A 27,687-nucleotide genomic window follows, 5' to 3' on the forward strand; every position below is an offset into this window, starting at 1 on the left:
ATTCTAGCAACTTGAACAATGTGCAAAGTACAACATAAGTGAACCCATTAGTTTCCATGTCTTGAAGGGAGGAGTGCCTGGGAGAGTGCCTGGGATGCTACAGGCATCCCAGTGGTGCCCTGTCAACATTGTATGGATTCTCTAGTTTTATATAATTGTGCAATATCAGAAAGATATTTACCCTAGAAGTGTGCAGTCTGTGATGGAGAGAACTTTTTCTTGATGAAACCTGTGAGTTTCTGTGAATAAGGTAAAGGACAGTTATGAAGAGAGTCTTTGCGTGCATGGGCTTTATAAACTACCATCTTTATCTCAGCCACTTCAGCTGGTCCTTGCTTTCCTGAAGTAAGTCTCTAAAATTACCATTCTTTCATTGCTTTCTTTCAGTCTGGTACTACAGCTGAGAATGTTACCTTTGCTTTTCAAGGATATATCCACTATGGTCCCTTAGTTAGAAAGACAATGTTGAAGGAAAACTTATTTTGGTGATACATGCTCATTCATGCAAATTATTGGCAGACCTCGCATCGAATGGGATATTATATTTTTTGTTGCTGTTTTTTGTTTTGGTTTGGGGTTTTTGGACATACTTTTAATTGATCTGAAACAAGCTTGGGAAAATAAGGGTAAATCTGGTAGTATGATTTCTTCCAATGGGATTGTTCAAATTTTTTGTCAAGTGCTGTCCTTGATGTTTTCAGAAACCAGAGTATAAAAAGCTTATTGTGGAAAGAATTTCCATATTATCATTCACTGTCAAAGTTGTTTCTTTTAAACTTGATATATTATTCTGAAATATACCCCAGTTCTCTTTTTACCCTGATTTTGTAGAACAATGAACTGAAAATTCATAGCAAGCTTTGTGGAAGAAGAATTAGAGTCATTGCACAGTAGTAACCTGTAAGGATAGATGAAAATGTTTCCACCAAACTTCTTGCATCCTCTGATTTGTTATGATTTCTATAAAATCGGATTTGTGCATACCAAAAAGGGGTATGATATTCACAGATTCTCTCCTGAGTAAGAGAAAAAGTATGACAAAAAAAATTTATCTAACCGCCCAGGTCACTTAAAAAGTCACAGCTTATTTACTAAAGAGGACTTCTTTTACTAGTGTTTTTCAAAGCTTTTGTACTATGGAAATCCATTGCCATATTTTCCTTTTCATCATTACTGTTTCACTAAAGCTGTGTAGTCCTCCCTACCTGCTGCTGCCCCTATTTCAGTTAATAGTCTACTGACTGAATTCAGAAAGTCCAGTCAGTAATTGTCAGCCCAGAGCTAAACCTTGGCACACAAATATATATGAAACCACTATTACGCTGCCCCCCAATAACGCTCACATCACCACCGAGGCTGCAGGGCCAGCCCTGGGGAAGTCCCGAACTAGGTTCCTGGAGTCACTGGCAAGTGGGAGTTGAATGCAGGAGTGCTGGGATTCAGGAATGCACAGACCAGGATTAAAGGCAGACAAATGGATGGAGTCCTTCTAGGACTCTGTCCATGAATGAAGAGAGTTTGATTCTCATGATCCCTCAGCTTTATACTGAGTACGATGTGTATGGGATGGTCAATTTGGGGTCACCTGTCTGGTCTCATCCTCCCCACAGGAAGGTCACAGGTGTGACCCCTTTTACTCTCTTTCATTTATTTTCATTTAGCAAAACTGAGCAGTGACCTGGGTTTCTATAGGAATATAAGAATATAAGCAAGACCCTTTCTGCATATCATTCTCCATTATTAACTATAAACCTTATGAGTCCTAAAAGGACACACTGTCTGAAAAATATGTTGTTAGTTTCAGCAAATTCTGCTACTTAGAAGAAACTGAACTGAAAATGTAAAATTACTGAAGACTGATTCTTTCCTAGATCAAACCAGGACATGCATACATCTTCACACCTTTCCTACTGCAAGTTATGTTGTATTAACAAGTAAGCATTTCCCTGGACCACTCTTTGGTGTACTCTATGTTTTTCTTCTTTTAAAGGACTTAATAGACCTAGGTGTTTTTTAAGAGATAGCATGGATGTAGCTATTCTGGCATGTGGACTTTCTATTTATCTGTGTTGCATTGTTTACTCAATGGTGTGTTCCTGTTTCCAGAAAGGTACATAAATAGGCAAAGACGCTTGGGTCACTATGGTGAGGTCTGTGCCCCAGACTGCCCCAGATCATCCTGAAGATAAGTGATCTTCACAGTGAGAAAAGATGCAGAGGCAGCAGGTTCAATTATTTTTTATGTTTCTCTTCACCTGCCAGAATGGCTGGTCCTGCCCATAATTAGTGTGTTACCCACAGAGGCAATAATTTCAACAAAGGACTGTAGGAGCCAGAATGTTTGATGCAGAGAAGTTATAGAGACAACTGGTGAATAATGGAGGTCTGAGGATAAAAATGAGAGATGTGAAATTATTGAGTTTGACCTTTTTTTCTTTTAAAGCAAGGGCCATTGGGAAAAAAAACAAAAATCCCTGCAAAGTTCTGGAGTGGTCTGTTGATATTTACAAGAACAGGATTTCAGTCAGGAATTTCACTTACCAAGATTTTACAAGGTCATTTCTTTCTGTGATTCTAAATGAATTGAAAACTGGAATGTGATCTATAGCATTTTGTGCAATGTAAACATTATCCTGTTTGACTGATGGTGTAGATTATACTCCGCATAATATTCTTCCCTTCACTGTTGTCATAACTACCCCATTACCAATTCAGTGTCAGAGCTTATAGCCTGGATATTTCTCCAGCAGGTCAGATCCTTCAGAGCTTGTTGTGCTTTCTGTCAACTAAAAGCAGCATTTACTAAGTAAAACGGCAGAGGCTGGACCACTGCTTTACAAGGAATGTATAAGTCAGGGGTTAAAAGAAGATCCAGTGGAGAGCCTGGCGATGAATGTTAGCAAGTTGTTTGTTCAGCTGAGCCTGGGAGACATACTTGGCTTAGGTTACCTGCATTATTTCCATCTGAAAACAGAGTATCTGTTTTAAAAGTAAAAATAAAGCCTTAAGAACAGTGGTCAGAATCCCAGCCTGAATCCAGAATAGTGATGCCTATTGCATTAATTTTTTAATTTTTAATCAACATCATCGTCTTTTCCATACAAAAAGAGTGCAATTAAAAAAAAAGAGGAAAATTTTATGATGGTCAATGAGCTCTGTTGCAAGACATTCAAGCAAATGTATTTAAGCAAAATTTTCTACTTGGAGAAGTTTTCGCTTTCTTGCAAATTTTACTTATAAGAAGCAGGAAATTGTAGTAATTCTAACTTAAGTCATCAAACTGCAGTTAAGAATTTACAGAGTTTCTGATATTTGCATCTTTAGCAGAAACCAACTTAATAGTGTCCATGATGCTGCTCTCACTGAATTGTCACTGTCCTGGAAAAAAACAAAAACACAACACATTAATATATCTTTCAAGTACTTCAAAGACCCGTCTCTGTTCTACCTTGCCCCACATAGCCTATTTCTTCATTGCCACTTGCAGGAAGTTTTCACCTTCAGACTTCAGGGGGACATCCATAATTGAACAAAGCTCTTTGTAATCTGAAGGAGAGAGCAAAAGTCACAGGAATTTGTTCTGTTGCCATTTCCAGTTTTTTACACTACAAAAGACATTAGAAGCAACTGATGGAAGGCAAAGTTCTTCCAAGAAGCCCAGCTCCCATTTTGGTTGCACAATCACATTCTGGTACCTCTCTTCTAATATCTTCCTGCTCCTTACCCCACAGAACATCCCAGGGTTTTAGTGAGAATAGTTGAGCAGCAACATGCGTCTGAGCAGGTGTGAAAGGACAGAGCATGAAAATACAACTATTGCTGAGAAAGGAAATTTTTTCATCTAAACATTTCAATGGCAATACGTCTTTTCAAATTAACAGTATAATCAGTATAAAAGGGGGGAAAATACCATTCTGTCTCTTCAGCTTCAGCATTGGCTTAATAGCACAGTAAGGGATTTTTTAAAATTTGTTTTCATTTTTTACAAGATAGTTATACAAGAGTGGAACCGTTAAACCATGATAAAGAGCTTTGTCCTTCTGGTGTTTAGTGATTACTAAAGTCGTATTTCTGTGCTTGGTCCAGTCCATGGTAGTCAGCACCAGGAAAAGTTTTATAACAGGCTCGTTTGCTATAAACAGAAAGAAATCAAGCCATCAACAACAACAACAAAAAAACCAAACAGAAGCAAAAAAAAAAACCCAAAATCAAACACCAAAAAAACTCAGGGTTGTTTGTTTTTTTTCATTTCTCTGTTTCAGAAATATGTGAATGCAAATAGAATAGGAGCTTCATGATATCACATCTGTCCAAATGAAATCTGTCAGGTTATTCATTTTTCTGTCAGGTAAAAGCAGACATATATTTAAGTATAACCAATGAACTTCCCTTAAACTATCAATGAAGACTAGATTATCTCAAAAATAGTGATAGCATCACTGTGCTCATGTCTTACTGACTTTCTGGATGTTTGCCAAGGCTTGATAAGCATTATTCCCCAGACAGGGCCAGCAGGATACAAAAGGGTTATCATTGTTTCCAATCTATAGATCCTCTGAGGAGCAAACTCTGCTTCTTGGCACTTCAGAAATAATTTTCTCCTGCCCTTTTCCCTGCCATTTCCTCAATCCCTCATAAAGCAGCTCAGCAGAGGGCAAGATGCAGCCCATTATATTTTAACAATGCAGCTCGTTATTATTTCTCTCTTTTCCTTTCATTACTACTCTCTGGCTGTTTAGGTGTCAATTCCCAGGAAACTGCCAGGCTTCAGAATATGTGTTCATTAAGGGCACAAGCCAGCTACCCTTTGAAGTTGATGGTACAGTTCCCGCCAAGTAAAAGACCTATCCCACTAAGATAATAATTGTCCAGGTAAATTATAGGTAGACTAAAGCAAGGGTGCAGGCCACTAAAAGGCATCTCAGCAACTCGTAACAATACCTCTCCATGGAACTGACATTTGGGGAATAAACAGCACCTGAAAAACAGTTTGAGATTAATTTGTGTGGTAGTTGCCCACTTCCAATTGACAGTAAGTACTAGATGGACTTCTGAGAGACACAAAGTGGCCATTTAGTCATTATGCAGCCTGGACTCTTGTGAGAAATCCCAAATCAAAAGTGAGAAAGAAAGTTTATTTTCTTTTTCATGGTTTCTTTCAGCTGAGAAAAGTATCTTAGACTGGCACACTGTGTGATAGACTAGGCATTATGGAAAGAGTGAACAGCCCAGAATGAAAGGCATAAAGATGTTACCAATGAAAAAAGCACAAAACAAGACTCAGGAGTTTTAAGAGATAATTTAAACTAATCTAAATCTTGGCATGACATCTCTAAAATACAGTTATTTCCCAATATCAGCAAGATGTTCCCGAGGTGCTCCAGTTCCAGGCAAAAGGGCCATATGTGCATCTCACTGAACAATGCAAGTTTAAAAGATCGTACCATAAAATGGTGACTTATGGTCAATCAGTTACGATTTCTCTGAACTGGTCTTCCTTATGTGTGATAGGAAGTAGACTCAAAACTACTGCTTCTTCTCTAAACTTTGCTCAAGTCTGTCTGTATTTTCATGACTAGAAGCCTTACTCCCACTTACTTCCACTTACTCTGCCTTCCTTCCTTTGCTTCCAATTCCAATTAAGTCACTAAGAGCTTAAATCGAAGCTGAAAAATAATTTAACTGCTATTTAATAATTTATTTCAGCAAATCACATGATGCTGAACAATTTGCTGTGTGCCCTTTTGTTGAGAAAGACTCTTTTAACAGCTTTGGGCAGAATTGGTAGGTTTTTTTGTCAAAGTTTGACTACAATTTTCCCTGCACTTTTTATAACCCAAAAGTCAACTGCATAAAAGAGGTCCAAGCCTGAACTGATAGAGAGACCTGATTCATTTTTAGGCTTTTGTTATTTCTTCCTATTCTAAAAGAACACATAAAAAGAACAGTCTGCCTCCAGGAGCCAGAGAAGACAGAGCTTTTTTTTTTTTTTCCCTTTCTTTTTTTTTCCCCTAATATTGGCAGGAATAGCATCCATGCACAGGAAGATCCAGATCCCTTGCATCTTCCATTTCTAGCAGCAGGAATGAATGAGGCCTGCAGGTGAGAGCAGCCCCAACATCTGGCAGCCCATCTGTTACCTGCAGAATAGGTTTCTTCTGTACATAACTACACATTAAGCTCATTCCAATCTATGGCTTATATGATTCCATTTAGTGCCACCAAAAAGTGCAACTGTGTCTTAAGAGAGGCTTTTACGTTTAGAAAGAGATCTTTATCTTCCTTGATGTGGATGCAGACACCTGATTTTGCACAGAGCAGTGTGGAAATTCTTTTCATAGAATTTTACACTGTGTAATTCCTGTGGTTCAGATCTGTTTTGGATCCTAAAACTCTGAGTCTACAGAAAATCTCTGACATATTTGGACGTCTGCAAATTACTTCCTACAGAATATCTGGACTTTTTTTAGATAAGTCAAATCATCCAGATTTCAAGTGTTTAAATGCAACTGTTTCTAGGTATTTTTTCAGACTTTTATATTTTCAACACAAATTTTGAGTTTAAAGATTTCCACATCAGCTTTTTACTGGTTACAACACAAAACAGTAAGAGCCAGGATGTAGACTGATGTTAGTTTTGTTATTGGTTTTAATTAAAAAGATTATGTCTTTCCATGTACAAGGCTGTGGGACCAGCCTACATTTAGATGCTCTGTACTTTCTAGCATCTATCACATCAGATTTTAGTTCATATGTTTTACTATTTTAATTATATTCTAACTTTGCCTGCTAATCATTTTTTTCCTTTAAATCCCCATGAACACTTGACAATTAGTTGTAGTTGTGCAGAGTTTAAATAATGCAAACTCAGGCTATGAAACTGTAGTTGAAAGTGAACAGAAAGTCATCACTTTTTCTTGAGGATTTAGGAACTGTTTGTATCACAGTTAAATAAGCAGGCTGCTACTTTTGGCATCTCTTTTAGTTAGTGGGCAATTATCCAAGGCAGTTTCCAATTAGAGTGCTCTTAGTTCATCCAATTTGTAGGCCAAAAGTTAACATATTGTGGCATCAAATTAAATAATTGAAAACATTCAGACCATATCTAGAATACTGCATCCTTTTTAGTCTCCTAATTCAAGAAAAACATCGGTAAATTGAAGCAGTATCAGTGGAAGGTGGTCAAACTGGAGCTTGATCTGGAGCACCTCCCTAGTGAGGAGAGGCTGGGGGAGACGGGCTTGTTCAGCCTGAAGCAGAGATGGCTTTGGGAGGGGACCTACAAGCAGCCCACTGTACCTGTGGGGAGATCTTTGAGGAGACGGAGCCAGGCTCTTCACAGTGGTGCGGGATGGGAAGGTAAGAGCCGATGGGCATACTCTGAAACAGAAGTTCAAACTGGATGTAAGGATAAACTTTTTCCCCTGAATGCCTGAGGACAGTCTTGACAGTGACACTGGTTGCCCAGAGAAGTTGTGCAGTCTTCATCCTTAGAGGTTTTCAAACTGTGACTGGATGAAGCCCTGAGCAGTCTGGTCTGACCTCAGAGCTGACCCTTGTGTGAGCAGGAGGGTGCACGAGACACCTCTTGATCTGATAAACTATTTTGGAGACAAAGCCATAGGAAAACAGTAACTTCAACTAATGGTTTCTTAAACAATCTATGGTCATTGGCCACATGTTGGTCTGTCTTTCCTGTAGAAAGCAATAGCAGAAATCTCCATCACCATTGGACCACATTCTGTGCAGCATTTTTTTTTCGAAGTGACAAGTAGACATCTGTTCAGCAGTCACATTAGCTGGATCTCCATATCCACTGTGGAGATCTCTCAGTAATTTCCATACCTTGTTTTTTTCTGGTTGCTTGTAGTTGAAACATTGCAAGCATGAGTATCACTGTATGGTTGTGACTCTTCTTGGCCTGACTGGTATTAGGGCTGCTGTGTTTGCTTTTGCTGCTGTGTATATGGCCCTGCTGATGGTGACAACATCATATAGCTGTTTTCCAGAGGGATTGGATTGCCCTTGTCTGATAATTTCACCTGATCTTGAACTGATGTTCAGCTGGCCTCAGGGCATTTTAATTATCAGAACACTGGATATTGGACCAACCATCTCGTCTGATTGCTAGCATCATTTATGTCTGTCTCAGCCTATCAGATCTTCCTCATTAACTTCTGTGATAAAATTCAGACAGAAAGTCCTAGGAATTCTTCCAGCTAATCCCCATTTTGGCTGCTGACCAAATAAGGCTTTATATGACACAAGTGTAATTGCTTCATTTGTATGGTATTGATCTGCTACTAGGCAAAACACAAGGCAGCATTTCACTAAGGCTCTAGTTATGCAGCATTTATTTTTTGCATTGCAGTTACAGCTAGAGTTCCCACTTGGGGAATGGGCCCCATCTTTTTTTCTCTCAGTCTCTCCTTCTAATTAAAATAATGAACTTCAAAGTGCTTGCATTATAATTAGACCAAAGCTTCAGAAACCATCTCTTAGCAGGAATCTTTTCCATTTATTGTCATCCTTCTAATCCTTCTTTCTGCAAAACATTACTATGGAGTCATCAAGAGGCATAGAGAGCTACAAAAATCTCCTGTACTTCTTTTGAGTCTAATTTTAGATGTGCTAACAGTGTATCAGCTGTGAATTCATGGTCTGTTTCTGGCAACAGTAAAAATCAAGCACCCATTCTGATTTCTCAGTGCTGTCAATGGCTTTTGACATAATGGCCATGTTACATTAATACCTTTGTGGACACTGATGTCAGTGAATCAATTCCCTCAGAAGCAAATTGCTCTATAGCTTTCCTATGTGGGGTAACTTTCCTCACTAGGAAAAATTAACAGATGAGTGGACTGCTTGCACTATAGCTGTTTTAGTACCATACAGAATACTGATGTTCTTTGGCTTTGTAGCAGTTTCATGCATCTTTCTTATTAAGATGAGACCATGACTTGGTGAGACTGGGTGGCAGAAAGACTAACCAGACAGGAAAAAGATAGATGTTCACTTGAAACAGCACCTAAAATAGTAAGGTTTGTTCCTAAAATAAAAATATAGAAAATCAATTAAATCTGGCTACTCCACAAATTCCTGAGAACAGTAATAGCAGTAAGTTTAGGGTTTTTTTTCCAGTTGCAGCTGCTGAGAAGATAGCTGGAGTTTTTTCTCACACTGTGGCGCTTGCCACAGATAACCTATGTCTCTGTCACCCTGAGAGTAGTAAAATGCCACTCATTTTGCTTGAATATTCTCTTCAGGGCATCTCAGAAATACTAGTTAGGACAGAGGACTTCTTTTACCTTTTATGGAGCATCTTAAGCTGATGGTGAGGTGGTTTGTGAAAAACACCTGTACAGATGCTCAGTTGAGCATCTTCACTTGTAGAAGTCACTCAGTTCCTGATGTTTTTTCTCTGCCATTTCTTAATCTTAAATTTGTGTCTTAAACTAGTCAGATGGTGCTATGAGGTCTTGCTGCTTGTAAAGAAGAAAATGTAGCAACATATCATAAGGAACAGAATAACAGGACAAGACCACGTCAAACAAATATAGCTCCTCTTAGCCATCTTGTCATTATAGCTTGATAAAGGGTCATATTCTGCCTGGCATAAGTGAAAAATCTTCAAGCATAGCCAAATTTGAACCAGTCTCAAAAAATGCCAGATATGTTAAATACATTAAGAAATATCTTGGGTTTATTATATTAGCTGTCGGGCAACCCACTGAATTGAACATACATCTATATAGCTCATTGAGACATGGGGTTGGCCAGGAATCAGAAAATCTAGGTTTTGCAGTGAGTCCAACAGGATATTTTACTTTCTATGATTTGTAGCAAGAGTCAGCAATGAGTCCTGACTGTTTCTGGAGGTCGCAGTAACATTTCTCCTGGGGACAGGTGATTCAGCCTAGGGCTGGGTCTTCCTGCAGATGAAAGATGTGAAATGCTCAGTCGAAGGCACAGTATTTCTGCCACTGCTGGGACATGTTGAATGGAGTGAAAAATTAGAAGCTGCTGAAACAGCTGCCACCTGCTTTGTGCTGGAAGATTTTGATGTAGTAAAAGCTTTCTCTGTTCAGGGTGTCCAGAGTCTGCAATTTTAATAGGTTGTCTGGTAATCACCAGTCATATCAAGTGGATTAAGATAGATAGGAAAGGGGAATAACTGTCTAAGTTATAAGGAACCCACACCCTATTTCTGTTCAATAAGCACTGAATTGCATCCAAAAGTGATAAGTTTTTCCTAGCCTCATTCTAGGTGAAAGTAGTGACTGTAGAAATGAGAAGCATAAACTTAAAACGCTTTCCAAATATGGCTAAGATATTATGCAAAAGAAAATTTAAATCTACTGGCCAGCATCGATGATGATGAATAATGTTTTTAACCCTCTGAAAATCTAGTCAACCCTTTGAAGAATGAATTGTGCAGACAGCAAACTGCAGCATTTGCTTCTTTCATGCAGATGGAGTGGCACAGGGAGTCTCAACAACATGTGCCTGGATAACGTATCATAATGTCACTTACGGAGACCTGCACTAATGCAGCCTAGGTAGGAGAGGAACAGCATGAGCCATGGTAAAGCTTCGCTGCTGTGACCCCCACCACAAGCCATTACTCCCTGTTTTTTAGCACCACTAATTCAATACCAATGGAACCTCTGCCTGGCACTGAACCATGTCCTGTGCCTTGCCATGAAGCCCCTAGCTGCCTGTGTCAATAATGCCCTTTTCTCTCAGCTGCAGGCTCCTAAATTTAAGAGTTACTGGAGAGGCAGGCAGAACAGCATCCAGACACCATGCTGTGACAAAACCGTGAGTTGAGATCTGCTTCGCCTAAGGTGTAAAAAAGCAAAAGGCTTTCTGCCAGCTACACTGGAGGTGAATGTTACCCTATCTGAAAGAATTAAGTATTTTGGGGGCATGTATTTAAAAGTGTTCGTTTTACACATTTCACATTTTAAAGTATTACTGGAAGTGCTTTCAGCAATGTTAAATGTGTAAAAAATGGGAAGGGCTCAGGATTCCTAATGTGTCTGAGGTGAGAGAGAGTTTTGAGGCACTTGGCAGTGGGCTAAGCTTTATCATCAGAGCAATTTCTGCAGTGTGGAGATAGTGCTGCATCAGTGCTCAAACACTTCTTAAAAATCCCACTCAAGCCTTTAAAACATGTATTTTGAGTTACAGATGTTGGACTGCAGTAGCCTATTCATATAATCCTGTTTATGCTGCAACCAGCAAGAAAAATTTTACTTCAAAAGGTGGCACTGCTCAATGGGAATAGCATTAGGTAGTTGTTAGTGAAAATTAAAAATAGCTCAGAGTTGAGAGAAAGTGGTGTTTCTGCTTCTGTTAAAAATGACATACTGAACCAAATGAACAGTTACTCTAAGGACAATTTTATGTGTTTTTTATTTACAGCAAAGCTTTGTATAAAGCAGAGAAACAAGCTGAGTTGCCTTCCCAGGTCAATTGCTGGTGTTTTCACAGAAGTAAAACGTATTTAATTGCTGATGCCAAGAAGCATTTACATACTGTAATTGGAATATCTTACTGCAAAACAGCTTTCAATCCATATATAAATATTTTAAACTACAGTCATCAGACTTCTAGCTGGTGTAAATTGTCAGAACTTCTTTGAATTCAAAGTAGCTAAGGCAATTTTTAGCAGCAGTCGGTCTCCCATTAATTGGAACTCCTGCTGATCCTCAAGGTGTCAGTTTGGCTCATATTTGTTTACAAAGCTCAGTTCAAATAACTAAGCTGCATACTTAGGATATACATAGGAGCTGTAAATACTCATTGCCCCTGGAAATTAACCATCTTATTTGGATGGCTAAATGAAGAGCATTATACTTATTTTAATTAGCCACAATTGAAAATTGTTTGAGCCCTGCTTTGAATTTCCCATCTCTAAACAAAGAACAAAAATACATACATACTCTTGTAAAGTCACTTTATTGGTAGTGTTTGTAAAATATTTTGAGATATTGTTCTGGAGGAGGTATTTGAAATGCAATTGGACAAGGGATTTTTAAATAACATTTTTAAATTGTATTATTTTCTAATGCAGCACCAACCTGCCCATAGGACTTTTGGCTTTCTACAGGCCAGTCAGTTCCTCAGAGGCATTTGGATTTTGCAAGGTGGAATTCAAGGGCACCCACTGTCGTATTGGATCATCAGCTGGGTGCGGACACTCAGCTGAGGTGGCTGGTCATGTCCTTTTTCTGATAAGCATGTGTTGAGCAATGGAAGAGTTAAGCAGGAAAGCCTGAGAGACCCACTGCAGAAGAGCTTGTATTGTCGTGAAGACTCATAACTCATATACTAGTAGCTATTTATTTAATATAAATGCTGGGCAAGCTATCAGAGCAAGTGCCAAGGACTCCATTTTGTTTCAATTATCAGCTAAATCTTTTGCATACAAATAGTATTACAGCATGCAAAACTTCATAAATCCCAGTAAAATAAAAGTTATTCCTATAAATTTTTTAATGTGTTTAAAAACACATTATTTCCAAGTTTGCTCTTTGTCATTAAAATTTAGGTTGTTATTCTTCTAAAAATGCTCTTGCATTAGCTCTGTTTTTTAGATCAATTTGCATTATTGATCCTTCAAGCCTTCTGAGTATAGAATGATGCAAGCTTTGGCTACATCTTCCTTGTTAACAAGAGTGCTTGTTTTATTCCTAATTTATTAAATGTATTCAGCCAGTGCCATACAGCTTTACATTTAATTTCTCTTGATGAATCATCAAACACCCTTACAAATGCACTGCATTTGTGTCCTCTTTCAATCTGCCATCAGCACTTTTTTCCAAACATGGATAAAATAAACAGCTCAGAAGATGGGCAGGTTTAAATTTTTTGCTTGGCAAGGTTGCATTTTAATTTTTTCCATCAAAAATCATTTAAACAGGTCATATGAGAAAGCTGTAAAAATGCACCCGCTTGTGTTTCACAAAGTACTCTTGAGACAGATCCCTGCATCCAGGGAGCACCATGTTGTGGGGCAAATGGAAGTTCTCAGGCAGCTCTGGCCTCCCCTTCCCGAATCTCCTGGGCTGGATACAGATTAGATAATGAGAGAATAACTGCATCTCGCATCGCAGAAATGAGGTCACTGAACTCAGCTTCACCAGGCTCTCTCTCTCTTTTCCCGAGGGAGGATCCCCTCTAGCCTTTGCCAGGTAGCTGCAGGGAGAGCTGTCTGAAGTGCAGGGAAGAAAATCAGCTTTGAGTTGCTTGAGATGCACCATCAGGTGCTGACACGTCACTGACTGTGACATTGTGGTCTTGGGAAAGCTGGCTCCTTCAGTGAACTCTTCCTGCAGGTGTAGCACCACATCTGTGGCTTCAGTTTGCGTTGTGCCATGGTTTGCTTATCCCCACTTCTTTCCATACACTACTTATGTAGTAGTATGTATACAACAAACTTGCATGACAGAGTAGTCAGGGGTTTTGCTGGAATAAAAAGCAATGCACTGTATTTTCCCAGTTGATCCATGTGTCATGTTGGCCCACCTGTGGTCATATAACATCTTTGTTTGAAGTTCACGATACGTTCAAAGAACCTGAGGTTAGGACAGAAGTGACATCCCTCAACATGATATGATTTGTAAGTGACTGAGTGATTTCTGAGGCTTTCAAATCATTGTGGGAGGGATTAATGAAAAGCTTTTTAGAGGGCCAGGGTCTCTGCAGCTGCCTCAGTAACTGCAGTGGTGGCACCAGCGGCTCTAGGACGATAGGCTGTGTGCTGTGGCTGAGGTTTGAACAAAGCTGTTTCTGTGTATGGAGAGTCTCAACAGTGAGTCACGTTATTTCTGCACATCCTGCTTGTTCATTATTTCGAGTGAACAACATCCTTGACATGAAGCAGTGGAACAACAGTGCCGCCGTCTGTAAAGATAACAGCAGAATTTCACCACTGATCTGCCCAGGATTCAGAGAAGTATTTTGCTGTCTAACGTGCCAGTTAAACAGAATTTATGAGACTTAAGTTCAGGAAAGGGATTAAGGAAAATGTCAAAGCTGTTTAAATAGCTAAGACGTTTAATTTTTCCTGGCAAAACTCTACCAGTTGACTAAAAGATTGATATTAAATGCTCCCAGCAGAGATCCTGCCTTTGCTGTAATGAGTACTTAGGGACCTGTCTGTGCCTTTACAACACTTAGTATTCAAAAACACGTATTCTGGGACCTGACTTCATGGAGGAGGTCTCCTTCACAATGTCTGAGCAGGCCAAGGCTGACTCCTCTGAATTGCGTTCACTGACAGTGCTGAGCTGTGCTGATGGCTGGTGCTTTCCACCTATCCCATGAACCACAGTGCACCCAAAGGTTTTGGAAGCTGAAAAACTTAAAACAAAAATCAGCAGTGGCTGAGAGTGTGGATACTTATTCAAGTCTAATTAGGCTGGAAAGAGCCTTTTCTACCTGTTGCAAGTGTTCATGCTTTAGGCATTAGGCTTTGAAAACAGGCTTGATCTTACCATGCCAGATACATTTCTTTAGTTTCTGGTTTCATAGAGATCATGCGTTGCTGTGCTGAAATAGACATTTAAAGTGGTACATGATGCAGGATTTGGTGCTCCCGCCTATGTCATTCCCCTGTGACTCTCTCAAATTTCCAGCAGTGCTTGTGATATTGGATGCTGTGGCCCCTATCCTGCGCCTCTCTCTTGTTCCCTTGTAGTGCAGGGACCGTTGTGTGTTTCTGTCAGCCTTGGAAATGCTCCTCCTGTGGTTCAGCGTGTAATTGCCAGGTGCCACAGTGTTGTGTGCCATAGCATTCAGGTTGTTTGTTGAATGCCTGCCTCAGTGCTTTGTATGGACTGAAGTCGACTGGGTGGGTGGTTTGTTAAGCATTGCTGTGACCCAAACTCACTGGAAGTCAAAGTAGATCCTCTGCCAGCTTCCCTGGGCTTTGGGCAAGCTACCCTACTGAGATTCTTGTGGGTGGCAGATGAATTCCCTCTGTCTGCAGTCACGGGTATTGTTTTGCAAAGGACTGGGTAGTTGCACTGTCATCTGTCCGTGCAGTTGTATCTTGGGTAACTGTGAAAGGAATATCTGCAGTTGGCACAAGTAGGCTCTTTTGAAAAAAGAAGTGACATTGATGAATATTTTAAACTACTTATTACTGTTTATTTATGAGGAGATGGAAAGTGTTTTTAAGTGGTTGAGAATTATTTAATTCTCATCAAGTTTTTCAAGCTGTAATTCTATAGGAAGCTTAGAAAAAGCTGTGATCCATACATTGAAATCACTGTCCATGCACTCAAGTAATTGTGAAATGGGGAATCACTGAGACACAAGGGCTGCAGTTCTGGCTGAACTGGCTTGACTCTTGCATGCAAGGTCTCTTGCTTTCTACTGAGTAATGGAAAAGTCAGGATTGGGCCTTGACAGCAAGGATTAAGAGTCAAAGCACTTGTCTGCTTTCTACTGTTAAACTCTTATGCTTGCAAAGATTTCAGTTATTTTATTGAGGAACACATTGTTCTTCAATGGGATTTTTCACTGTGGTGTTGAGGATATAGTCCTTTAATGTCAAAAGAACAATTTTTACCACAGATACTCAAGTTTCAAAATGCCTTCCTCTGTGGCAGAAGGAAGCACTGCCTAGGATAAGTGATCTAGTGATCTAGCCTGGCTCTGATGTCTCAGTTATATAATTTTCAGTATAGTCACAACTGCACCTATCAAGATTTCAGTTACAACATTTCAGTGGGAAATACAGCAGTGTTGACCAAAGGTTCTCTGTGTTTTGCTGACCAGAAGGAAATTATTTCTTTCCACGTGTCGAGGTGGACCTGGATAACAAAGCAACAGAGAAAGCAGTGTGAAACTAACCTGGTTTTACATGGCCTACCAAACATGATGAGGACAATAATGTGTTACATTTATAAACAACACAGTTTAATTTCAGAGCAATGATTGCGGCTTAAATCCACATTTACTTCTTCATCCTTTTTATTTCCATTTCTCTATTGTGCTGTGAAACTGTCTATGGATATGGCTAATAACCCAGCTAAATAACCCTCTCATGAATGGGTTTCATGTATTTATTTATTGTTTTAGGATTGCTATCAACCAGCTGCAGCTTCTCTAAATGACTGTGTGAAATTTTTCCTTGATAATCTCTAATGCTTTGAACGATAAATTGGAACATTTGGCAAGTGTGAAAAGCTCTTTCTCTTCGACATGGAAATGAAACATGAAAATTTCTATCAGTTGTCAAAAACAATCACCTAGTTGTTTTTTAATCATCTTAGAATATCCAGATAAAACATCTGAGTAGAGATTAACTTGAAAAGCTCAAAAAAAGTTGTAAGTTAGGAGGTAACATCTTCACCTAACATAAAAATTGAAAAAAAGCTTTGTAAGGACTTTAGCATAAGGACTTTGTCTAATTCAGCTTTATTGTTCATACTTGAGAGAGTACAGCTTAGAGGAAATAGCATGAAGATGCTTTTATGGATAGATTGATTGATAGGGCTTCCCATCTGCTTTAAAAGCAGACCGTGCTTAAGTGGCTCATTGAATTGAGAGTTAGTGATGCTCCTTGAGATACATTTCATTTTTCATGAGAGTGATCAGTCCTGCCCACATCTGTAGCTGTCAAAGCAGCTGTTTACATTATTGCTACCCAGTGTGACACTTAGAGATGGCAGCACTAGATTGGACCTTGGTTTGGTTCCTGTTGAAGGGACAAGGAGTTTTGACATTAACTTTGTGGACAGTGTGCTCCAACTATAAATCTAAGCCATTTTCAGGGTAAGTAATGTTGCTTTACATCAAAGACATATTGTTTCTAGGATCATCTTTCATCTATGGCTCAGTCCCTATGTCCTTAAAAATGTAAAATTTACATTTAGCCTGCTGGAAATTTGGCTGTGAAGTGGCAAGGCTGGCCACACAGTTACCTTTCTGAATGGGGCAACCAGGCCAAAAGTAACAAAAGATGAGTAGGAAAAAATTTGTAATAAATATGCCTGGTTCAAAATTAATTGCTTCCAAGAACAAAAGGGACAAATGAGCAATTTCATTCCAATTTTGTGATTTCTCCTCTCCCTCTGGAGTGTGAACCATAATTAGAGCACTTACACAAAATCACATTTGTCAGGCTGGCTGCTAAATTCCCTTTAAAGCTTTATCCACAAAGAGCAGTCTGTTATCACTCCCACTACAGCCTACAGTTCTCATTTTCACTTCCAGGGACATGCAACCAATTACTTTATCTGTTTTTAAAATCTCATATAAATGTGACTAGAGTGAAGCTAGGTAAAGTCAGATCTACACACAAGCAGTTCCCAAACTTCATGACCAGCCAGCAAAGACCTGTCTTGTCTTGGTTCCAGCAAGTGCTATATGAAAATCTGTAACCAGACAGTGAGCATATATCTTGAAGCTGATATTTGCCCCACCACAGGGTCACTGCTGTAAGGAATCCTCCATAAGCTGTGAAATGCCATTGTCTCTACCTGTTTGCCAGGAAGATACCTCTCTTGATGAGAGAAAAATTTCCATTCTAAGACTAGAAGTGACTCCCAGAGACCAGCTGTCTCTAGAGAGGGTGAGTCACAAGCTCCAACAGCTTCTGGTGCCATAAGATCTGATGGAACACTACCACCAGAGGATCTCTCTTCCTCAACCCTTCTCTGAGCACTTTGCAGGTGTTGCATCCTCTCATAGTTGATGAGGGGAAGATGCCATTGACAGACAAAGCTCTCTCCAAATCCCACTCAGCCATGACAGATCTTGACAGCATTAAACAAATTCAGAGAAGAAAGCTCCATATTTCTCAACCACATATTGTTCCTGAGAAACAGGAGTTAAGCTATTGGCACCTCACCCTTTGGAGACGAATGCCACTGCATTCACCCTTCAAGGATATGATGCCGCTGCTCCACATGCCTCTGCAGATGTGCAAGCAAGCCTGGGCAAACACACACCGGAAAGAGTGTATGTGTCTGAGAGGTATGGATACACTAGGACCTCTGAACATTAAAAGTGGAGAAGTTTATTATTATTAATAAATATTGATGTCATTTTGTAGCATTGGAATATGTGACTGTTGAGGCTCTTAGTAATAAAGATAGGAAGCTGTACACTTAAACAAGCAAGGAGGTTCCTCAGGAGGTGATGAAGGCTGTGTAAATGCCTCAGCAGATTAGTTATTAATTGATTTTGAAATGTCATATAGTGACTACAGTTCCTGTCATAAATCCAGGTACCTTACATTTGAAGTTGCAAGTTAATCTGTACTGTCTACCCTCTGCCATCAAGTCTTAATGATCTCTGGGCACCTAAAGGAAAACCCCTTAACATGCACAGAAGCAACATCATGGTAGGACCAGCTCGCTCTCTTTCTTGCCTGAGTTTCAGTGCACTCCCAGCAACCTTGAGTTCTTGCAGAAGCAGTGATCCTGTGCTGTAGCCTTTGTGTTGGCAAACTCCCTCTGCCTGCCAGATCTACAGTCTCTCTCAGGTATTTCTCTCATTTGAAAAAAGAGCACTAAAACATGAGATGGAGGACACCAGATTCACAGAGTCCCCCTTGGCCTGTTGTGCCTATGTTACTGTGCTGGAGCAACGTGGGATTTGTCTTTCATCCAGTGGTAACACAGCATGTATACATTCTGCAGTGAAAAGTCCTCAGGATGTCCTGACTACCTGCTTGTATCTCAGAACCCATCAAATGAGCTGGGGTTGGTCACCCCAGCACTTGAGCTTCTGTTTGACTGCTCTGTCCCCAAGTTTCCCCAAGGAGGATGCCTTCCACCACCACCTTCCTCTTCACACTGTGAGTGCCCCTCAGGCTGAGAGACAGGGTGACTCCCAGCACAGCAGGGCAGTCCCTGGAGTCACAGCACTAAGCCAGACCCCAGGTCCTGCATTTCACCTAAGCCTCTTTTGTGCAAAGGGAGCAGGACTCTAAAGCTCACATCCCAAATATACGGACGTGCCTACAGCAGGTGTTGAAGCTTCCGGCAGGTGGGACTCCCAGACACCTCTGTTTGTGTTGTTTTCTGTTCACTGGCTCTAGACAGCATCGTAGTCAGCGTGCAAGCTGTCAGTACTCACACTGCCTGTTCCTGGAGCCTTGGCTCACAGCTTGTGCAGGATCACTGATGCTGTGTACCTCAAAACTGTGACACAGCATAGGCTCTCTGGATCTTGTCTCTTTAGTATATGGGAATACATTTTCCCATCTACTTGAGAAACAAGCCTGGGCCCACACTAAACAGGTATTCTAAACATAGATTCAAATAAATATGTGTAAATAATTTATAATTCTAGACAGAATTTTATCATCGTTTTGCAAAAATTGTTTTGGTTGGTTGATAGAATATTATTGCTAAAATCCAAGCCATTCTAAAAATCATTTCTCCACTGGAAACACATTTTCACATTGGAAAGTAACTACAATTATTTGTGCTGCCAAGGGCTTTGAAATATGGAAATGAGAGGTTTATTTAGTGTGTGGATCAAGCTTATAAACAGCTTAAGTCCTCATTCCTTCTAACATCTTAACAGCTGTGCAGTTTCTTACAAAATATGTTTTATCGTTTCAAGAAATGCTGTTAACCTCGCAGTTTTAAAACTGAATGAACAAGGCCTCTTGGACAAATTGAAAAACAAATGGTGGTACGACAAAGGAGAATGTGGCAGCGGGGGAGGTGACTCCAAGGTTAGCCTCAATGTCACCAAAAGCGGGTAAACAGTATGTAAAGTAATTGGTGCATCTGCTGGGGTTTTACCTGCAACAAAACAGCTTCACCAGTAGGACATCACTGCTGGTACCTGCAGCTGAAATCTAGGTGTATGCAATTACTGTCAAAGCAAAAATATTTGCACTTGTTTAAGCATCCCAAAGGAAACTCGCAGTCTTGGGTGTGAGATCTATCACCAGTTTTCAGAAACCTGCATCTTCTGAAATTGCGATGAGCTTTTTCCAAGCTGGCTCTTGTGAACAAGCAGTTGAAATCTTCAGGAGCCATTATCAGCTCAGACTTATTTTCTGCTATATCTGCCCAAAATAATTATTCAGTGACAGTACAGGAAAAGGGTGGACTCCTCCTAGCTAAAATCTCATGCATGGTCCAGGCTCAGGGAACCACCATTGACACAAACAATACTGGTGCAAATTACAATTTTCACATGACTATCCAAAATAAGAGGTCAAATTTCAGCTAAAATGTTTGCACACTGACATTTTATGATATCTTAGAAGCCAACTGAAATCCACAATGGGTAGGCAGAATCCATCAGAATTTATCAGGCAGGAATTTTAAGCTGAATTTTAGGCTGAAGTGATAACAGCTTCTTTTTCTTCCTGCATTTCCATATCTGCCACATGATCAGTGCCACTACTTCCTTGCATCCTCACAGCTTTGGGAAATTTGTGCTGAGAAGAGGCAGGAAGTGGAATATGTTGAAGTGGGGGAGGATGAGGATATTAAAAATACCCTTTCCATGCCAGGCAGCATTGAATAATATTTATTTATGTGCTTGTGCGTGAACGATATATAAGAGAATCCAGAAGAAGTAACTGTGCAGGCACAGAGCTAGTGAGATATAGATGATCAAATTTGACTGATTTGTCATACACAGTTTATGTAGCTCTCTTGACAGTTGCCTACATATATTTTTTCTTACTATTTTCTCTCCTGCTTTAGTCCTTCTCCTCTTTCATGTTGTGTCCTGGCCTCAGGGACCATCCCTTGGGCTGTTCTGTACTCACCCAGAACTGGTGTCCTAATCCTCTTAATTTTGCCTTCAATCCTGCTGCTTTACCTGTTTTCTCCCCACCGCTCTGCTCGCCAGCAGTCACAGTTTCAAAAATGGTCTCTATTTTCTCTTCCAAAGTGCTTTGGCATATTAGGCCTGATAGCACTTACCTGCAAGTGGAGCAGACACCAACTTCTTGTAAGAAAGTTGACAGGTAAACCATAAATTTCCCATGTTGCTACTATTATATGCTCCACCTAAGCTTGAACTTTTGCATTATTGGGGGATGGGTGTTCATTTAATTTTTTTAAATGTCGCAGGCAGGGAGTCTCACATCATTAAAATACCTCCATTTTCTTATAAAACACTCCTCACAAACCTGCTGTGGTTGAAAGGTGGGATAAAAGCTAGGCAACAAAGTAAGGATGCTTTTCACTTTCCCTGATTACCAACCACTGGTGCTTTGAGTCTCGAAGAAAGGAGGTGCAGAACATGGTAGAGGGATAGGCAGAGCTTCACCAAGGAAAATGTCTGGAAGGCACTGAAGGAGCAAACTCAGTGTGATGGCACAGGACAGACAAAGGAGTGGAAGAAAAAATGGCAAAAGAAAGGCAAGGAGTGCAGTTCACAAAGAAAGAGGGAGGATCTGTGAATGCAGGAGGGAGATAGGAACACAGTGACAATGGGAACTAAAAATAGATGTCACGGGAAGTTCAGGATGAATAGAAACTATGGTGAGGAAAGCAGTGTTAGGAAAGGATGGGGAACATGATGGAGCTCAACCTGAGGTCCTAGGGCTATATACAGCCTACCAGGAGGCAGGCCTCAGGCCTGTTTCTTGCACATTTTTTTCCCAGGCACAGCAGTGAGTAAGCAGTATGTGTGCATACAGACTGTTTACATAGAGAGGAAGCCCCAGTTCTCTCATGCTCCCTCACTGCCCCTGTTCAGTAGGACCTAGATGCATCATGGAGATGAGCAGGCAATACCTTGCCTCTCAAATTCTGCATTGCAGAAGCACCTGGTCCTGTTTTTTAAACCAGAACTACTCTGACTGCCCAAAATGTCAGTTAGCCATTTCTCATCTACAAAATCCATTTCCTTGTTCAGAAATAGTCTTGTAAGTTCTATTAAATTAAAGTCAGTAAGACAATTTCTATTGAATTATTGGCATTCTAAATATTTTATATGCTAGCAAATGATCATTAGTGGAATAACCAGGACACCATGCACTGTCATTGTAAACCTGACAGCTACCAAGAAGTCTTGAGCTAAGCTCTGAAGCGTCTCTACCTAATACTCCTTTTCATTGCATTAATTTTAAAAGAACAAGCTCTGAGCTTTGTTAGCAGCTGTAGTCCAAATTACAGGGCTTCCTGCTGTAATGAGGGAAAATAAGAACATCTCTCTTCTCCTAAAAGAAATACAGCACCTAAGACTTGACTGATAACTGTGTTGTTTCTATTTGAGATTCACTTGTCAGAATATGTGAGTCTGGATGCAGAATAACCCTTCAAGATAGTACAGAGGCCCTGTAGAAACTGGGGAGACCTCAGCAGTTCTCCAAAGCTTTCTGTTCTTCTGTAAAACAAGATTTCTCCTACCTCCATTCTGAACTCTTAAAAGGTCATCTCTAGCCTCCCCATTTATTGTTCCTTTTAAGGAACAATCTTCCAAATTTCAGAAAGATTGTACAGAGAGTTGCCCTATGTGAACCCCCCATGGTTTGGTGGCCTCAGTCATTAAGTCATGTTTTAAGATAAAAATAAGGTCCCCAAGTCATTTGAGTGCTTTTGAACGTATTATCCCAGAACTTAACTGTATGCCATCAACTTTTTATGTGATGGATGAGAAGATATTTAAACACAGTTTCTACCACCTGGCTCCATTGTTTTTATAAAAGTGTGAGTGGAAAGAAGCTGTGCTGATGGAACTCTCCTCCAGTCTCTGCTGGCAGCCCTCAGGAGAATGTGATTGCCCTTGTTTTTCATTCAGTGGATGAGACTGACCTGACATTTAATTAGTGACTCAGTCATCAGTTGGTAATGAAAATGCTCCTAAAGCATACTCATGATTACATTTTTAAAAGCCCTATTTACCAGAATTCTATATTGGTTTCAGAATCACTCAGTATTGTAATTTAAATGCTGTAACTGCACATTTGTGGTCCTGAACACAACTAACTCAGAACTTCATTAATGCCATTTTAAAGCACTGTGATTTCACTGATGTTGCTGGCACAAGATCAGGTCTGAGACTCTTAAAAACTCACCCTTTCAACAGCAAGTGATTGATGACAGGATAGAATGAAATGAGTAAGAAGCCAAGAGGGCAAGTATAAGGCCTGAGAACATGAAAAGGTAGGAAACCAGTGTCCCTGCACCCAGGTTGGTCTGTGCCACCCGTGACCAGAACGTGGGTGAAAAGCAGGGTCTCCTGTGTTGTCACACATCAGCTTTGCATTGTATCTAGATTCTTCTCCATATATAAAGTGGGATATTAGCTATTATTTTTAATAAATTATCCCTACATGTATTTAAGGCAGATGGATCATTTATATATTTATTTATTTATTTATATGTATCAGAGAGATTCTCAGCAGCTATACATTAGAAAAACTACAGATTATTCACAAACTCTGCCAGTTTACTGCAACTGAAGATTTAGCCCAACATTAGTAATTCAGGAATCAGTAAACAAGTTGAAAGAAAAAATCGCTAATATTTTTGTATTGAAATATTGAGCATGCAAGATTGAATTTGGTGGGAAGTTTAATTCTACATGCTGGATTTATCCTCTGTATATTAATTCAATACATCACTCTTGCTCATGTACAGCAGATGATACTGATTTTTAGTTCCCGTTGCCTTTTATGTCAGTGGGACTATTCACCAACCAATTGTGTAAGCAGCGTTGTAACAAGTTTTAGTGTTCAAATTTGTGACTGGCATGGTCAAAATTATCCGTATTTGGAGAGGACATTTTCACAGAATCACAGAATCTTAGGGGTTGGAAGGGACCTCGAAAGATCATCTAGTCCAACCCCCCTGCAAGAGCAGGGTCACCTAGAGCACATCACACAGGAACGTGTCCAGGCGGGTCTTGAATGTCTCCAGAGAAGGAGACTCCACAGCCTCTCTGGGCAGCCTGTTCCAGTCACTCTCACAGTAAAGAAGTTTTTTCTCACATTTACATGGAACCTCCTATGCTCCAGTTTGCAACCGTTAAAAGAAATGCAAGGCACCTAGATATGCAGCTTGTCCTGAAAGCCCTTGTCCCTGCTGAAAATCTACTAAAAAAAAATTTATTTTTTTTTTTTTAAAAAGCCCCAAACAAAATAGTCTAAAATACACGGAAAGTCACTACACCTGCAATCACTTACTGTGCTTGCAAACAGATATACATGTTGCTATTCTGAAAAACTTTAGCAAAATGTTTATTTTCCACTTTGCAGCCCCTCAGTCTGGGCTTCTCATAACAGACTGTATGTTTCCCATCACAGCTGGCTGATTTAAAGTGTGACAAAAATCCTCTTCTGAAAGTGTGAAATATTTTTAAGCTTAGTCAAGGTTGTCTTGGACTGCCTGAGGGGAGATGTGAAGGACAATAGTGGAGAGGAGAAACAAGGGCCCGGCCTCGGACTCATCACTGGTTGTATTTTCAGTGAAAACTGGGAATTGCCTCATCTCTGCTGGCCATTGCCATTGTATTCAGCTATATCTTGAGGACAGCATGGCAATTTTAAGCATGAAATTGATTGCTTTTTCCAAAGGCAAACCTGTGAGCTTCCTTGCAGAGACAATGCAGAAAACATTGCAAAGAGCTGTAAAAGCATTAGAGCTGCAAAGAAAACCTGCCTGTTTCAGACTTTATGTATCTAAACTGTTAATGCTGACAAACAATCAAAGGTCTGGGAGACATCTGTTTTCTGGCTTGTCCCAGCTTGCTGCTGTTCTTACTAGTTAATATATAATCCTAATTAACAATTTAGTCAGTTTAATCTGCAACAACTCCACAGACTTCTGATTTTCCAAGTGAGAGCAGTACCTGTATGTCCCTTTGTCATAACCAGCCATGTTACACTGCTGCAATTTAGGAGCACTGAAAAGTGGCTCAGTGCCAGTGCATGACATGTTACAGAGAATGACTATACAAATAATATTGATTATTTTACACTTGTACTAGAAGCAAAGAATCATATTGACAGGCAACTTGCCAGAATCCCAAACTGCTACCCACTCATTTCACACTGTGGGACTTTCATATACCACTACCAATGTGCACAACCTGTTGCCAGGAAGCCTGAAGACAAAATCTAAGTTTCAGTACAGAAAAATATCAAGAAATAGGTGATGCCTGTTCTGGATGCAGCATATTCCCTATGAATTAAAGGTGTGAAATTTGGAAGGTGGATGAAGCATTTCCTTTACATAAAGTGATCACTTGAAAGTGATCACCTGGGAATCCTGTCACCCAGCTGTAGCTGTCAAAAATTGTAATTTCGCAGAGACGCCTCAGTAGTAAATGAAAAGAGATACTAGGAAGAAATTAGACATTAAGAAGAAATTCCTTCCTGTGGGGGTGGTGAGATACTGTCACTGGTTGCCAATAGGATTTGTGGGTGTTCCCTCTCTGAAAGTGTTCAAGGCCAGGTTGGATGGGGCTTTGGGCAAGCTGGTCTACTGGGAGATGTCCCTGCCCGTGGCAGGGGTTTGGAACTGGGTGAGCTTTAAGGTCCTTTCCAATCTAAACCATTATATGATTCTATGATAAGAGACAGGCATCTCAACAGCATGCTTCCTCCTTTCTTAACAGGTACCTAAGCCCACCTTTTGGAAGTACCCAACTTAATCCCTTAACCGCAGGGAAGCAGACAGGCAGCCAAGCTTGGGGATAACTTCTGGGTGGAAAAACTGAGGGGAGGTGAATATGTGTGTATTTTTATGTATGTAGACAAAGAGTAAGCAGAATGTGTAAAAAAACAGGATCCCTGAAGTTAATAGTAACATATGAGGTTCAGGAGCTGTTATTTGTATGTTAAATAAATATATTCAAACATGCACAAATAGATTCATACACAACCTTTTGGAGATTTCCAGTTAAACCAGTTACAGAGTGTAAATACAACCCCCTTTCTCTTTCATAGTAACTTTTTTTTAGTAGGTCCAGTTACACTGTACTAATTGTTGCTTGCACTGGCTTATTTATTTATTTCTTAAACCTTGAATTCATGGCTTAACATTTTACCAATGTATGGCTTATGGTGTATTATGAGAGATTAATTTTTCCACAGGAATCTACTGGCACACCCAGGATCAGTTCCTATCTCGCATGACATCACCAGAAGGCCATCTATCACACGCCATTTCTGTTTATCTACTCCTTCTCTGATATATATTGCATTTTCATGCACACCTGCACATAAATAGATATCCATATGCCTACCACATTAAGAATCTGACAGTCAGTGATACAAAATGAGAAGTACATAAAATAAGTCTGTTAATCATTCCATAGGTTTTTAGAAAATAAACTGCTACACCTGAATGAAGTGAGGCAGAACCGTAATGCTTCGAAATTTTTCCCTGAGTTGAAGTAACTTCAGCATAAACCCATAGTGATTAATTGCTGAGGCATGAGCTTGGTTTCATCTCAGTATTCAACTCCATTGCATCACCCACAGCAAATACCATACCTAAGGGAAGATATTCTGAGTGGTAATTTATCATCAGCCTGGGACCCTCAAAAGGCTTATTTCAATAAGTGAGATTTAAGGAAAAAAAGAATTTGAAAATAATGCTGAAACAGGAAATGAAAATGGAAGATTGAGTGTCATGTTCTTAGCTGAGGATAAGGGCATCACAGCTCTCCCTCTAAGTTCTCTGCACACAAATCTGATGCCCACAGCGCTGCGCCAAGGGCAGTTGCAGGTCTGTGCCAAGTGGTTATGGGCAGCAAAGTGCAAGCTCCTTTCTCTTGCCAGGATAGTTTTGAGGGCAGTAAATGAAATAGCTAGAGCCAAGACATACTATTAGTTTGTATGTTCACGAACTAAAAATAGATTGAAAGCAAGGAACACAAATGCATATGTTTTGTAAGTCATATATCCAGTTGTATAATATATGTTTCTGAAGAGTATGTTGTTAATATGTCTATGCCAATAGTTTTGGGTTCACAGTAATTGCATACTATTTATTTACAAATCTTCCCCAGCAGTATGTGCCTGTTACCTAAAGCGATGGAGCAGGTCCCGGTCGTATGTCTGTCTCTATGGGCCAACAGTACATGACATAGCACCCACTGTGGCCTCTGCTCTGTCACTTTGCAATGCGATTCTATGTAGTTTTACTTGAATAACATAAAATAACATATATAATGTTATTTATGTTATTTTCCACGTGAAGAACTCCTGTAAACCTTGCCGTTTTGAAACTCAGTGAGGCAGGCGTCTTAGACAAGCTGAAAAACAAATGGTGGTACGATAAAGGTGAATGTGGACCCAAGGACTCTGGAAGTAAGGTCAGTCGCTGCAGTTCGGGACCTACTATCTTGTTCACAAAGCAGTAAAGGAAGTAATAAACAAAATGCCTTAGAAATAAAATAAGAAGCTGTAGACACAGTGCATCAGCTTCCTCCCATCTTGATGGGGGTCACAGTTTAATTTAAAGAAGCACTATTGCTTTTTAAAGTCTTCAGTGATACAAATCACCAAACCTCACCCTACATATTCAGGGCATCCGCTGTACACAGTTTTTTGGTTTGGGGGGAGGCAGGTTGGGTTAGCTCTATTCTTCCTGCCTAAGGAGGTTGGATTTTCCCAATTGACTGCTTAGGAAATAACCCTTCATGCCTTCTCCTTTTGCAGCTGGCCTCCCTTGGCAGTTTTCAGGAAAGGAGAAACACTAGTGGGAAGTATTGCATTTCATCGCTGCCCAGGGT

General features: G+C 40.0%; 1 protein-coding gene across 5 annotated transcripts in view; it reads left to right on the forward strand.

Moving 5' to 3' along the window:
• The window catches only part of GRIA4 (glutamate ionotropic receptor AMPA type subunit 4), a 225,346-nt gene that overhangs the window by 188,369 nt on the left and 9,290 nt on the right, over positions 1-27,687 (forward strand). For 2 of the 5 annotated variants that reach the window (XM_051608846.1, XM_051608866.1), the window contains exon 14: positions 19,594-19,708. In XM_051608846.1, coding sequence (XP_051464806.1) covers positions 19,594-19,708 — 115 coding nt within the window. Of the gene's footprint in view, positions 1-19,593; positions 19,709-27,152; positions 27,268-27,687 lie in introns of those variants that run through there. The other 3 variants (XM_051608836.1, XM_051608854.1, XM_051608877.1) reach the window with 2 other exon arrangements.

The sequence above is a fragment of the Apus apus genome, chromosome 1 (assembly GCF_020740795.1).
Source record: "Apus apus isolate bApuApu2 chromosome 1, bApuApu2.pri.cur, whole genome shotgun sequence".
In the NCBI taxonomy this organism is placed as follows: domain Eukaryota; kingdom Metazoa; phylum Chordata; class Aves; order Apodiformes; family Apodidae; genus Apus; species Apus apus.